General features: G+C 38.5%; 1 protein-coding gene across 3 annotated transcripts in view; it reads right to left on the reverse strand.

Moving 5' to 3' along the window:
- Positions 1–14,735, reverse strand: part of atp13a2 (ATPase cation transporting 13A2) — a 72,249-nt gene that overhangs the window by 8,425 nt on the left and 49,089 nt on the right. For all 3 annotated transcript variants that reach the window (XM_051949332.1, XM_051949331.1, XM_051949333.1), the window contains exons 2-17: positions 13,483–13,559; positions 12,870–13,037; positions 12,242–12,300; positions 10,870–10,936; positions 10,700–10,779; positions 10,417–10,494; positions 10,265–10,334; positions 9,992–10,126; positions 9,818–9,884; positions 3,692–3,823; positions 2,937–3,098; positions 1,506–1,616; positions 1,356–1,402; positions 1,063–1,251; positions 748–954; positions 227–319 (exon numbers count right to left, since the gene is read on the reverse strand). In XM_051949332.1, coding sequence (XP_051805292.1) covers positions 227–319; positions 748–954; positions 1,063–1,251; positions 1,356–1,402; positions 1,506–1,616; positions 2,937–3,098; positions 3,692–3,823; positions 9,818–9,884; positions 9,992–10,126; positions 10,265–10,334; positions 10,417–10,494; positions 10,700–10,779; positions 10,870–10,936; positions 12,242–12,300; positions 12,870–13,037; positions 13,483–13,559 — 1,742 coding nt within the window. The remainder of the gene's footprint in view (positions 1–226; positions 320–747; positions 955–1,062; positions 1,252–1,355; positions 1,403–1,505; positions 1,617–2,936; positions 3,099–3,691; positions 3,824–9,817; positions 9,885–9,991; positions 10,127–10,264; positions 10,335–10,416; positions 10,495–10,699; positions 10,780–10,869; positions 10,937–12,241; positions 12,301–12,869; positions 13,038–13,482; positions 13,560–14,735) is intronic.

Below are 14,735 nucleotides of genomic sequence, written 5' to 3' on the forward strand. Positions count from 1 at the left end.
GCTGTTTTCTCACATATACAGCTGCGCTTTTCTATATTTCTGCTAGTTGGTGAACATTTACCACAGAAGAGAGGTACAAAAGAGCTGCTTTAAATAACTCTGAGACCCTGGTAGTATGAATAAGTTGTGACAATACAGCACCAAAATGAGAAATAGAAAGACTGATTACTGTCCAAGAGTGTTACAGTCCTATTGATCAACATATATAAGTGTGAGGGACACTCACAATTCCTGTAGGAGGTCTCATAACAGCCAAAACTTTGTGGCCTCCAAACTCTGCATTCAGCACATTCCCATCTCCCTCTGGTTCCTGGAGGGTCTGGAAAATTAAAATTAAACATTCTTAAAAAAAAATGCAAGCAAACTTTAAAGTCCTCACATTTAAAATAAGAATAAAAAAACCTTCAGTCTTAATGATAACAGCATCAATCACACAAAATGTGAGATTGCATCGAAATAGCAATACCAATGGAATATTGCAAATAGACAATTTTTGAAGTGTGAGCTGAAGATAAGTGTGTAAGTATTAAGTATAAGTGAGTTTTCACCTTTAACTGTTGTGTTTCTTATTAAAATGTGTCCATGGCATGTCAGTGCATTAGGATAAAGTTTACTGTGAGAAATGTGGCTTCTTTTATTAAAGGCTTTTGTAAGCGAGGTCGTAAATGTACATTTTACATCTGTACTATCACAAAAAAAGATCAAGTGCATCCCGAAATAAATAAAATGAGCTTCATGTTAACATACCCAACCAGTGGACTCGACCATCTTGAGCTCCAAAGGGTCTCCGAGGGGCTTTCCTTGCAGCAGTGTAACAGTGTGACAGCAGGCCAGGCCAGAGAGCATGGGTCCTGGCAGCAGGAGTCTGGGCTCTGGGACCAACTCTGAGAAACCAGCAGTTCCCCCCTCCATCACTCCCCACACATCCAGACCCTCCTCAGTCAAGGTTCCTGTCTAGAAAGAATGAAATGTACTCTGATTGAAGGCAACAGTAGGATGTAAAATAGCCAAAAAACATCTCCATGCACACAGTAAAGGCGTGTTGATAGGTTGCCCCCTTACCTTGTCAAAGCAGAAGACTGACAGCTTGCCACAGATGTTTATGCGACGTGGACTGATGCAGAAGATGCCCTGGCTCTTCAACCGTCGCTGGGCGTAGATAGTCCCAGTGGTGATGGCAGCTGGCAATGCAGGAGGCACTGCAACAGTTATAATATCCAGGCTTCGAATAATCAGCTCCAGCCAGGTCACCTGAACACACAACCAACAGATCAGTGTTGGTACTTTATTCAATGTTGTATGACAAGTAAAGACGCCAGGAAACATTTTGTCTTTACACTGCTGCTTGCACTTACGTCGGTTCTGATGAGGGTCACAAAAATGTAAATGGCGCCAATGAGAGCTGACGGGAGAAGGAAAATATCAGAAAAAACAGACTGATTATTGGTTAAAAGAGGCATTAGCTTCTCTGTACACTCTAGTCAGGTCACTGCTAAAGCTCTTACCAATACAACCCAGAATGAGCAGGAACTTGAGAGAATCTTGGTAAAAGCGGAAGTTGATTGGAGGAGGGTACAAAATGGAGCTGACCAGACTTCCTTTGGCTGTGAAAAACCCTGTGAATGAAATGTAAGCAGCAGAACAGGCTTGACTTGGAGACCAAACATAATCTCTTAAAGTTGCCCTGTGCAGTTTTCTTATAAGCAAAGTTTCTGTTTACCCTCAGTGTTTCCCTTCAAAATGCAACATTTTGCATCTAAGGCCTAACAAACATGTTGAATGCATTTCTTTACCATTTACATTTTGTAACAGTTTGAAGGATTTATGTCTATGTTTATATGAAATAAGTCGGTGAAAAAATGTGAAATCATTGGCAGAAATATGTATTGTGTCCTGTTTGGGGGAGTCACTCAAAAAACACTGCTCCATAGAACTACTAGTGGTCAGAAACTCTGCAGGGTTTACCTTTACCTTGCATATGAACACCACATAATACGTCAGTCAGCTGGCATCTGACTAAAACACCAAGCGATAACCAGCTAGACAGATGTAACAAACATGGAGACTCCAACAATACAGAAACAAAGATGAAAAAACAACTAGAATAAAGGATAATCACGGCACAGATAAACAGTTCTCATATAAATGGACAGATTAGGTAGATGAAATGCCAAGTGCTAAAAATAGGATTGATTATTTGTCCTAGTGACGTAACTAATTTACAGTGAACAGGATGGATAACTTTTTTACAGAAACAGTGCTGTGAAAAAGTATTTGATCCTGATGTCTGCTATTTTTGCACATTTCTTACACTTAAATGTCCCACATCGTCAAACTAATATTAACATTTATTGAAGATTATACAGATAACCCGCAAAACACAAAATGCCAATTTAAAATGATGATTTATTGAAGATTTACTGAATGCCTACATCATCTCTGTGAAAAAGTAACCATGACTGTGTAACACTTTTCTAACTGATAAATGTCAGTGACTCTGTTTTGCATTGGGTCTGGAATCTCTTTAGAACTTGGCATCATGTGCTGCTTTTTGAGACCTTTTAGCTACTTCACAGTGCCAGACAGATTCTATTTAGTGATGTTTAGATTCAACTAGCCTGGCAGGAATCCCTAAACCCAACTGCCAAATGGATTTGGTCCTTTGGTAGACTGGCAACTGAGTGGTAAATTTTTCACATAAGGGCCAAGTAGTGCTGGACAGCATTTTTCCTTTAATAAATTAAATCATCATTTAAAAACGGCATGCTGTGTTTTCTTGGGTTATCTATAACTTACAGTATATTAAAATTAGTATGATGATCTGATATGTACAATGTGATAAATATGCAAAAATAAAAGTTATCTGGCAAATACTTTTCCTCAGCACTGTACCTATACTGTCATCTTCATACATGAGCATCATTTTCTCTCCTCACCAGTGTTTGTGACCACAGCAACAGCACCGCCACCTCCTGGCATTCCCCCTTTGGCCTGAATGAGTTGGGTACCACAGAAAAGGGTGTGTCTGCGCTCAGTGTCTGAGCTGTACTTCCCCTCACTCGCTGGCAGTGGAGTTTTTAGCACTGGAACACTTTCACCTGGATCCAGGAACGATAAGGAATTGATTAAGACACTGATTCTTCATTGGAAAATGTAAAAGAAGTTGGTGCCACAGACTAAAATAAATGCAGCAAGACACACCGTAGTTTTGGCCAACAACGCCAAATTTTGTAAAGATTGTAAGTAGTTTGCCAGATGACGTGAAAATTATCTATGTCCGTACTATCTCATGAACCATCCTTACTGAAGGGCAAAAAATGAAAGGCTAGGACCCGACACATACCAAAGGGGCATAAACTAAACATAGAATCCTTTGAAGAACTACCACCAATTTGCAGTTATCTGGAAAATCACTTTGAGGGCCAATTTGTAACTCTAATCGCAGTAACAGTATGAAATATGATGCCATTCTGATTAAGCAAGTGTTTTTAAGTAAAATCCTAATAAAAAAGGGTGAAAATTGCAGCAACTCTTAGAAAAAGTAAAAGACTGCACACTTGCTTGTCAAGATTGTTAAAAAAAATCTTATTAGTTATTCCATGAGTTCTAAAAGTGTCATTAACACAAAGAGGAGCAACTAATCCTACAGCTGAAGTTCAAAAACATAAATCGCCTACAGCCCTTCTGTTACCTGTGAGCATGCTCTCATTAACAAGACACTCCCCAGCCAGCAGGGCGGCATCACAGGGCAGCAGCAGACCTTCCTGAGGGATGATCACACAGTCGCCAGGGACAAGGTTCACTGAACTCACACATTCCTCCTCTGAGAAAACACACAACCAGGAATCAATGTTCATCTGGGAACTTTTTCTTCTCACTGTTGCAAAGTGCTGTAAGGTTATGAATTGGCTAGCTTCCGATAATATGCGGCGGTTACTCTATATATTAGACTCATCATCTAAATCATTTAATACAAATGTCATTGTCTCTCTCGACGCTGAGAAGGCATTTGATCGATTAGAGTGGGGGTATTTGTGGTCTGTGTTACAACATATGGGCTTCAGCGAAGGCTTTATTGCAATGATAAAAACATTATATGCCAATCCAACAGCAGTTGTAGTAACCGGCAGGACCTGTTCTTCGAGGTTCATAGTTTCTCGCTCTTCGAGACAGGGCTGCTCCCGTCACCTTTCCTTTTTGCCTGTCGTTGGAGCCCATTGCTCAATTAATTAGGCAATCAGAACAACTTGCGCCAATAATGGTACACAATACCCCCCATTGTATATCCCTCTATGCTGATGACATTCTTATATACACAAGCAACCCTTCTGTATCAATACCCTTTCTCAAAACATTTGAACGATTTGGAAAACTATCGGGGTATAAGGTGAACTGGACAAAATCTGTAATTATGTCCCTCAATACAACCTCTACTGACCTGGGTACATTCAATATTCCAGTTGTTGACAGCTTTAAATATTTAGGTGTTTCAATACATAGGACAATTGATACATTAATTAATTATAATTTCAATGAAATTTTGCATTCTATAGTAAATGATTTGGATAAATGGGGAAAACTGCCAACATCTTTTCAGTCTTGCCTATCAATAGTAAAAATGAATATATTACCACGTATACATTTTTTCAGCTCTATGCTCACTTTGCCACCAACGAAAGGATACTGGAAGAAAATACATGCCAGTGTAGGATCTTATTTATGGAATAGGAAGAAACCAAGAATAAAAACATTAACACTATATCGGCCTAAATTTTCAGGGGGCATGGGACTTCAAAATTTTGAGTGGTACTCGTGGTGTTTTGCCCTGCGCCCACTTTATATCTGGCTTAAACCACACATAATCACCTCGTGGCGACCAACTGAGATGCAATTACTCCAACCTTATGATATGAAAAATTTTATATATTCAAACATCCCACTAAAAACCGCAAAAAACAAATATGGAGTAGTTATTGCTCACCTTATTGCTGTCTGGCACAAAGTTAATCACTTTATGAAATTAAATAAAAGATACTTTCTACAATCCCCGATCTTTCATAATTACTCATTAATGATAGGCAAAAGCCCATTTCTTTCTCCCCATGGGAACGTCAAGGGGTTCATACGCTTAGCAGTATAGTTGGCCCAAACGGATTAAGGGAATTTCATGGTTTACAACAAAATTACAATTTACCTGCCACCTCCTTCTACTTTTATTTACAATTGAGAACAGCAATGCGCGCTTATGGCTTCCCATGGGGATGTATGTTAGAAGACCACCCTATTCACACCATCTTGAGCAAAGAAAATAATATTGGCATTGTCTCAAAGCTCTATGAAACTATAATTAAGGCTTCATTTAAACACCTCCCTATTGAACAACTTTGGAAAAACGAGCTCCAAGATCATTCTGAATGGGAGTGGGCCCTTATCTGGTCCAATGTATGTCTGTCTTCTAGAAATCCAAATCATCAGATGATCCATTACAAATTTATCCATAGGGCCTATCTTTATCCAAGAAGATTACATCTAATGAAACGCAAAGATAATTCATACTGTGATTTTTGTTCAGACAATGTCATTGGTACCTTTCTCCATATGGTGTGGCACTCCCCTGAGGTTAACCGCTTCTGGCAAAACGTTGCTTCTATTCTATCGACTATAATGGGGAGAGAAATCCCACACACACAGAGGCTACTTCTGCTAAATGATACATCCAACTTTAATTTTACTATAAACGAACACTGCCAAATTCTAGCTGGTCTCACAGTTGCAAAAAAAATCATAGCATGTCGTTGGAAGCTTAGGCGGCTTCTGGATGTGGAAGGATGGCTCTCATCATTCCAAGAAATTGCACATTTAGAACTATCAACAGCTCGCATACACAGTGCCAAAAGCGCAAATATTACCTGTTGGTCTAACCTGTTACATAAAATACAATGTCTCTGTGAAATATAACTGTGAATATGCCTGATCAATCAATTTGTCATGGATTATACATATACCATACGTAGAACCAATATTGCTTTGTAACTTGTTACATGCAACTACATAATTCTATGTATAAATGCTATTTCCGCTGATGTTGATGACAGACGAAATTAGCCCTGTTTGTCAAACTGTGTTTATTCTTGATAATTTGTAAATGTAATTTTTCTTTTGTTTTTTCTTTTTTCCAACATGCCTGGACAGCAGGGGAGGGATGGGAGGAGCGGAGAGTGTGTGTGTAGGTGTGAATGAATGTGTGAACGCAAATATATGTTATTTGTTTTTAATATATAACTCTGTTTATTTGAATCATTTCTGCAGTTAAAGTCCTACTTTGATCAAACCCAATGTAACACAGGGTCTGGGATAAAAGAGATGTGCATCTAATGTAATGAAATGCCTGACATGTAAAACCAATGTACACACGTGGACAAAATTGTTGGTACCCCTCAGTTAAAGAAGGAAAAACCCACAATTCTCACTGAAATCACTTGAAACTCACAAAAGTAACAATAAATAAAAAATTATTGAAAATTAAATAATCAAAATCAGCCATCACTTTTGAATTGTTGATTAACATAATTATTTAAAAAAACAAACTCATGAAATAGGGCTGGACAAAAATGATGGTACCCATAACTTAATATTTTGTTGCACAACCTTTTGAGGCAATCACTGCAATTAAACCATTTCTGTATTTGTCAATGAGCGTTCTGCAGCTGTCAACAGGTATTTTGGCCCACTCCTCATGAGCAAACAGCTCCAGTTGTCTCAGGTTTGATGGGTGTCTTCTCCAAATGGCATGTTTCAGCTCCTTCCACATATGTTCAATGGGATTCAGATCTGGGCTCATAGAAGGCCACTTTAGAATAGTCCAACGCTTTTCTCTCAGCCATTCTTGGGTGTTTTTGGCTGTGTGTTTTGGATCGTTGTCCTGTTGGAAGACCCATGACCTGCGACTGAGACCAAGCTTTCTGACACTAGGCAGCACATTTCTCTCCAGAATGCCTTGATAGTCTTCAGATTTCATCGTACCTTGCACACTTTCAAGACACCCTGTGCCAGATGCAGCAAAGCAGCCCCAAAACATTACTGAGCCTCCTCCATGTTTCACCGTAGGGACAGTGTTCTTTTCTTCGTATGCTTGGTTTTTGAGTCTATGAACATAGAGTTGATGTGCCTTACCAAAAAGCTCCAGTTTGGTCTCATCTGTCCAAAGGACATTCTCCCAGAAGCTTTGTGGCTTGTCAACATGCGTTTTTGCAAATTCCAGTCTCGCTTTTTATGAGTTTTTTTCAGCGGTGGTGTCCTCCTTGGTCGTCTCCCATGAAGTCCACTTTGGCTCAAACAACGACGAATGGTGCGATCTGACACTGATGTACCTTGGCCTTGGAGTTCACCTTTAATTTCTTTGGAGGTTGCTCTGGGCTCTTTGGATACAATTCCAACGATCCGTCTCTTCAATTTGTCATCAATTTTCCTCTTGCGGCCACGTCCAGGGAGGTTGGCTACTGTCCCGTGGGTCTTGAACTTCTGAATAATATGAGCCACTGTTGTCACAGGAACTTCAAGCTGTTTAGAGATGGTCTTATAGCCTTTACCTTTAAGATGTTTGTCTATAATTTTTTTTCGGATGTCCTGGGACAATTCTCTCCTTCGCTTTCTGTTGTCCATGTTCAGTGTGGTACACACCTTTTCACCAAACAGCAGGGTGACTACTTGTCTCCCTTTAAATAGGCAGACTGACTGATTATGAGTTTGGAAACACCTGTGATGTCAATTAAATGACACACCTGAGTTAATCATGTCACTCTGGTCAAATAGTTTTCAATCTTTTATAGAGGTACCATCATTTTTGTCCAGGCCTGTTTCATTAGTTTGTTTTTTTAAATAATTATGTTAATCAACAATTCAAAAGTAATGGCTGTTTTTGATTATTTAATTTTCAATAAATTTTTATTTATTGTTACTTTTGTGAGTTTCAAGTGATTTCAGTGAGAATTGTGGGTTTTTCCTTCTTTAACTGAGGGGTACCAACAATTTTGTCCACGTGTGTATGTAGCACAACTCAATAAAAAAAAAATCGATGACAAAAAAGAAACACATCACATGCCACTGTGCGTTTAGTCAGGAAAATAAACTAAATCTGATTTTCAAATTGTGATATTTCATCAAAATTAACTTTATTCCTCATGTCTCATTTTTTTTTTTTTTTTTTGCTGTAACCAGATTGTGTTATAAACAAAAATTTCTGCACAACCAAGAAGCCACGACTGCCTCAGCTGTGACCAACTGTCATGTCAAAAAATACGGACACTGTTCAGGTGAACTGAGATGAAGACAAGCATGGAAACAAATTAAACAAATAAGCAGTATAATATCTATAGAATGTAGAGTCGCAATTTTTTTTCCACAGTGTTGGTAAAAACTTGTGGTCACTTAAAAAAAAATTAGGAAAATAAATAATCTAAAAAAAAAAGTACCTTTTGTTTAAGCTTCTTTAAAAAACAAACCAAATAAATTACAGCATCATAACTTTGTTATACTGCACAGAATGTATTTTGATATTTGATTGATGTGTCTCACTAATTCTCGCAATGGACGTGCTGTTTTCATAATCATGCAGGACTTTAGACTGCAGTGAAAAATGAGCTCACAGTGGATGAAAATGTGACAGGAGCAATAAACACCAAGACACTTCAAGGGGTTCAGAGGATTAAAGAAAAGTCTCCTTAGGATAAATAAATTCTTTGTTCCTGCAATCAACCAAAATGAAACCATATTTTACTACCAAAAACTCATCTCATTTGCAACTTATTTTGCACTTATAACCACAGTAATCCATCTTACATTCTTCTCTGCATTCATTGGCAGTATACATTTCATCTTGTGCGTTGTGTGTGAATTTGTTGAGCTTCAAATAAATTACTTTCCACTGTTTTTCTTACTGCTGCCATATGTTGTTAAGCAACTGAAACACACAAACAGCTCAGACGAGTTTTGCCTCAAGGTAGAAACTGCCCTGTGGAGTTTTTTGTTTACATGAAGCATTTCTCACTAAAACACGTGTGTATTCTGGGAAACTAATTGCTATACTAAATGTATGTCTTTAGTCAGAAAACATTTACACAGCCAATTTGTGAAAGTTTTGAACCCTACATTGTTCACTTGTGTGCAGCCCTCCTCTCTGCCCTACTGGCTTTAAACATAATGAGGGTTGACTTGTACAAACACGCATAATACCACTTGGTATCTGTCTGACTCTGCTCTGCTATATTGGTGTGCAACTCTTAAAGTTGCACTAACTACTCAGGGCATCATTCACCAACGCCAATATTTATTCACTTCCTGTTTAGTGAGAATAAGAGAAAAGTAGAACTGGCAATTTAAGGCTCCCTATCAAGGACAAAAGGTACAATACAGAAGTACTTAAATAACTTTCAGTCCTAAGAAAAGAGGAATTGAAAGATTGGTGTTTTAAGAAATGCATCTACCTTTGGAGAACACATGGCACCTATTATTAACCTCCATCTCAAACAACACCTGGGTACGTTCAGTGTCACTTCACACATCAAACCTGTATTTTACTCTTTCTGACCTCAAACCTTTAGGTGGTCCAAAGTATTTTTTTAAATTTTTTTAATGCTTTTTCTGTCGTGTTACTTCAACACTGGCAAGTCTTTCTCTGCAAAGTCTTCAGTTCCTAATCTTTCTGCTGTTCTTATTCAGGCTTCACATGTTCGTGGCAATATCAAATCATGAAAATCCGCATATTTTACTTTCTGAAACTACAAGAAAATCATGTGGGAAAACATTTGCAAAAACTCACCTCCTGAGTTTCTTCGTACTGTGACGTTTGTGACCAACCGGGCCATGTTGTGTAGAGTGATGCTTTGCTACGGAGTAAGGTCAAACCAAGTTTAAATATCATTATTTATGCTCGTATTCAGAGCTGAACACATAACCAGTGATAATTTCATAATGTTTTCCACTACAGACTCACCTTGCGGGTCTCATACAGTGAGATACCGATGGAGATAACAGAGATAATAAATATACATAAGGCATAATAATAATAAGCATCGATCATCCACACAGTGATGCTGAACACTTGGAACACGTAAAACGGGTTGAGGATCTACAGGAGCAGAAAAAGAGAAAGAGCAGAGAATTTTATAACTCATTTGAATTCTGAATATACCATCACTTCAAAAAATTTGAAACCACCATGAAAGAAATGAAGCTGAGGTTTTGTAAATGTGATTTTCCACCTCACCTCCTCAAACAGCAGCTTAGTGTAAGGCTTTACAGGCACGTCGATAATGTTGTCACCATACATGCTTCTCCTGAAAGAAGTCATGAATTACTCAGCAGTGCTCTCGGGGATGAAAGACGGCCAATTTATCCATTTTATATGTCTTTTCCTACCTCAAGCTCTGCTCCAAGGGACTGAGGCCCTTTTGGTAGCCATGCAGGTCTTTGCAAGTCCAGTCCTCATTGAGGACACTGCAGATAGTAATGGTAGAGTTCAGCATTGTTGGTAATACTATACTCAGGACATTCTTTAACAACAACTGCATTAACATGTTTTAAAAGGCTTTGTCATGAGGCCTTTTCTTTCCTAATTTGCTTCAGTATGAAGACAAAGCAAACATACATAAATGTCCCAACCTAGTCTAGATACATCCTTCAGATTTTTCGGTTTCAGTACCTAACACGACAGAAAGCTCCCTTCCTGTCCAGCCAGACATACCGCAGCCCTTCAAACAGGTAGTAGCGCAGCAGCGTTTTCTGTAACACAATAGAAGCCTCGTTCAGGCCCGAAGGGAATATTATTAAGTAGATTATTCCGCAAACAACAACTGTTCACTTCTTCCTCACCTCCTCCTTGTACAGCTCGACTGTGTCTCTACATTCAGCTTCCTCTGGCTGTCCCAGCAACTCCAAACTGAAAAGAAAGAAGCAAGTAAGCATAGCATAGACACAGATGTCTTTTGGCATAGTGTTGAAGGACTGAAGGTGATAAAGTCAGAGGATAAGGCACAGGGTGCTTTTACTATGCCAATGAATAGTTCCTCAGTCCTCTCTTTTCATGTCATTTCACTATTTTGAACCTCCTCATCTCCTCTGTCCTCCATCCCACACCTGTGGCCTGGAAATCAATCTTGATGCACCATAATGAAAGATATTTTAATTCCAAAAATGCATGTCGAAGAAAGAGAATAGAGGAGGATGAATGAGGAAGTACAGGTGTATCCTTGCAGTATAACTTGCAAATGTCTTTTCAACACCTGTGGCACAAGGGAGGCGACACACAGCTAGAACACACAAACCAAAATGCCTCTCTTAATTCTTTTGTGTGTCACACCTCTTATATATTTTACAGTGTGTGCATTGAAGATAAAAAACAAGTATACCCAAACATTCTCTTCATATTTTGCCACAACAAATGTGAACTGAACTATAATTTTTCCCCTAAGCTATCATGAACACTGTTCATTTTGCAACACTTTGACAGAAAGTTCTGACACAAGAATGTCTCATTTTGGTAAATGCCTGTTGCTTTCACTCCTTTCTCTCCTAGTATCTCTTTCTCATCTTCCCTTCAACTCAGGTGGGGGGAACTGAGATACGAGGAGACGAGTCAAAGAAAAGAACCGAGGATGTACAAACTGAGAAATGACAAAAGAGGATTAAAAACACCTCGAGGGGACAAGGAGGGGGAAGATATGAGGTTTCTGGACGAGTTTCTGAACAAGACAAACAGGTTTTGTGACTGTGATTATGAGCAGAGTCAGAAAGATACCAAGTGATACTATGCGTGTTTGTACAAGCCAATCCTTTGTGTTACTGTGACTAAAAAGCATTGTTAATGTTCCTAAACTTTCAATTTTAACTTTGATTCTTGCTGTAACGGTCTGAAGTTATCCAATGCGGATAAAACAACTTGGAGTGGAACAAAAACTATGGAAAATGAACGGAACTGTAACACATGAACTGCATAAATACCTAGGGAAACTAGGGAATCTTTTACTCAGTGACATAATGCATAAATGCTGCATAAATTCATGGGCATCAATTGGATTTGAAGAGTGATAAAGCTGTACAGCACATTATAAATAATTGCTGATGCTATGAAACCAAGGATTTCCTATTTGGCACCTTCAACCTCTCACATCCTCACTGGGAGAAGACAAAATGTGAGGAAGAGTGGGGGAAGCAATGAGACATGTTCACATAATAAACAGCTGACCTGCCCTCCTCCATCTCCTCTGTGAGGACCTCCACCACATGCTGCTTGCCATCACTGTCCTGAAAGAAAAGATTATACACCGACATTAGAATACCATGTAACGGAACCAACAAATACAAAAATGAATAAAGAAATAAGGAAATATGAAATAGGGCATACATGTACTTATATTAGCCACACCAGCCAGTCAACACATGTGAATCAAACAGGCAGGTGGAAGAATGGTTGATAAAGATCCACCAGAAATCATTGGAACAACATAAGCTTTTACTAGACCTGATTTTTGAGGGCTAATATTTTAAATTGAAGTAGTTGATATCAACTAAAATTAAAGCGCACAGTGTTTTCAGTGTCTTTTCTTTAATCAGTGTGCAATGAAAACAGGAATAGACATTTCAAGGTTAAAGCTACACTTTAAATGAAGCTACACATGAACAGCCATAATTTACCATCTATGCAAAATTCGTATATTTGTCCTCGCTGCTTCATTTAATATTTCACGACTGTTTCAGCAGTTGTGAGTTTTACTATAGTCCTGTATGTTTCTTAGAACAATAGAAATCCAGTTTCAGTGAGAATACCAGATGTCAAGTGGGTCACATTTGTGCAAAACAAATGAGTTTCTCACTCTTAGCAGCAGAATGTCTGCCAAAGTCAGAGGGCAGGAGCAGCAGCGGGCGAGGACAGCAAGCCATGGGTACCAGTGAAACACAACCAGGAGGAAACCCAGGGACAGCACAGCAGCCAGATGGCACAACCACACCCGCCAACACACCCGCTTATACCCCTGAACATCCTGTGGGGCACAGAGTTAGACCGTTCATTCACTCTGACACACAGGTTCATTTTCATTTCATTTTCATACTCACATCGATACTCACCTCCAGAAATCTGGTTAATGCATTATATATATATATATATTAAAAAAAAAAGCCACAGTCAAAAGCCTGATTGTGACAGTGGCTTGTTTGACTTCCAACTGTGATACTGGAACCAAATGTGACAGAAGACATTCAAAACCACTGGCTTCTCTAAATCTGTACACACAAATGCACTTCTCCCAAGTTCTGCATGCAAGTCAGGACTGACTTTTCACTCTTCATCATCATTATCATCTTTATAGCTATATTTTTCATCTTTTCTTTTCTTGCCTACATCTAACTCATTGTTGCTACAATAACCATCCTTTGCCACACCGGTGGCCACTCTTGGTTTAGCAGAAACACTGATGAGGATCTTACCATGTGTGACTCAGGGCTGAGCAGAGGGTCTCGTGGACTAGGTGAGGGGAGTCCGCTCTGCGGCTCCACCGCACTACCTACAGAACAGGATACACTAAGATGAAATGACAACAGGAAACACACCTTTTAAGTCAATATTACCAAAGCACACATTGCAAAGTCCTTGTCTGGCTCATACTGTAAACTGCAAGAACATTTCCAGAGATGGTTTGGATGCAATCTTTTGTATGAACTCAAATGTGGGAGATATAAACAAGGTAGGTTTTAGTCAATATAGTAAGGTATAAACTGGGCTGAGGTGAGCTCATTTTTCCAAGAATGAGTCATCCTGGTTACTGTGATTAAAACCATGTTTAAGATGATCATGCTCGTCATGAATGTACTCGCAATGCTGTTCAACTAATCCCTCTGAAACGGATCAGTGTTTCTACAAGAGCTGCAACAAATACTCGCTTGTTGTCAACTACTAAATAAATTAAAAATTTAAAATAACTTAAAAACAAAAAATCTAAATTCTGTGATTCCAGCTTCTTAAATGTCTGCTGTGACATTAAACTGAATATCTTTGGGTTGTGGACAAAACAATAGAGAAAAAATAATAATTTTGAGAACATCAGTTTTAGCCAGTATATATTAGCAAGTATATACTAACCTTTTATGTTAATATTAACTTTGTGACAAACCTTTTTTGTTGTATGTAAGCTAGTGAATACTTGAATTTCCCTCGGGATTAATAATCTATCTATCTATCTATCTATCTATCCGTTTTATAGATCACATGAAATTTATCAAAATTTAATTAAATGACAAATCGTTTGAGTTTTTAAACAGATCATTCCAAACAGTCTGACCATAAAGCAAATTATTTTGTATGACTAAACTCAAAAGCCTCAAGGGTTTGACAGGAAATCTGATCATTTTTAGGTCAGGTTTGTTTGAGATTAACCTCCTTAGAACAAAGCTAGCACGTGATTTGGTAAAATACCCTCCAAACAACACAATCTCTTATCATAATAATAATGCAGTGGGATAATATTTCACTGTTTGTAAATTATACACTGCAGAATGGACTGGTACATTGATACAGGTAAAAGCCTGGGCTGTCTAAGAAGAAAAAAAACTAAATTCTCTCACTAACAATGTGTGAAATGTGAATATTTTCTGGCGTTGTTCCTTCTTTATCACATAATACCGATTATCCAGACTTTTGTCATCTCTTGCTTTGGGAAACACAACAATTTCCACCATTTTCT

Source organism: Acanthochromis polyacanthus, chromosome 6 (genome assembly GCF_021347895.1).
Source record: "Acanthochromis polyacanthus isolate Apoly-LR-REF ecotype Palm Island chromosome 6, KAUST_Apoly_ChrSc, whole genome shotgun sequence".
Classification (NCBI taxonomy): Eukaryota; Metazoa; Chordata; class Actinopteri; family Pomacentridae; genus Acanthochromis; species Acanthochromis polyacanthus.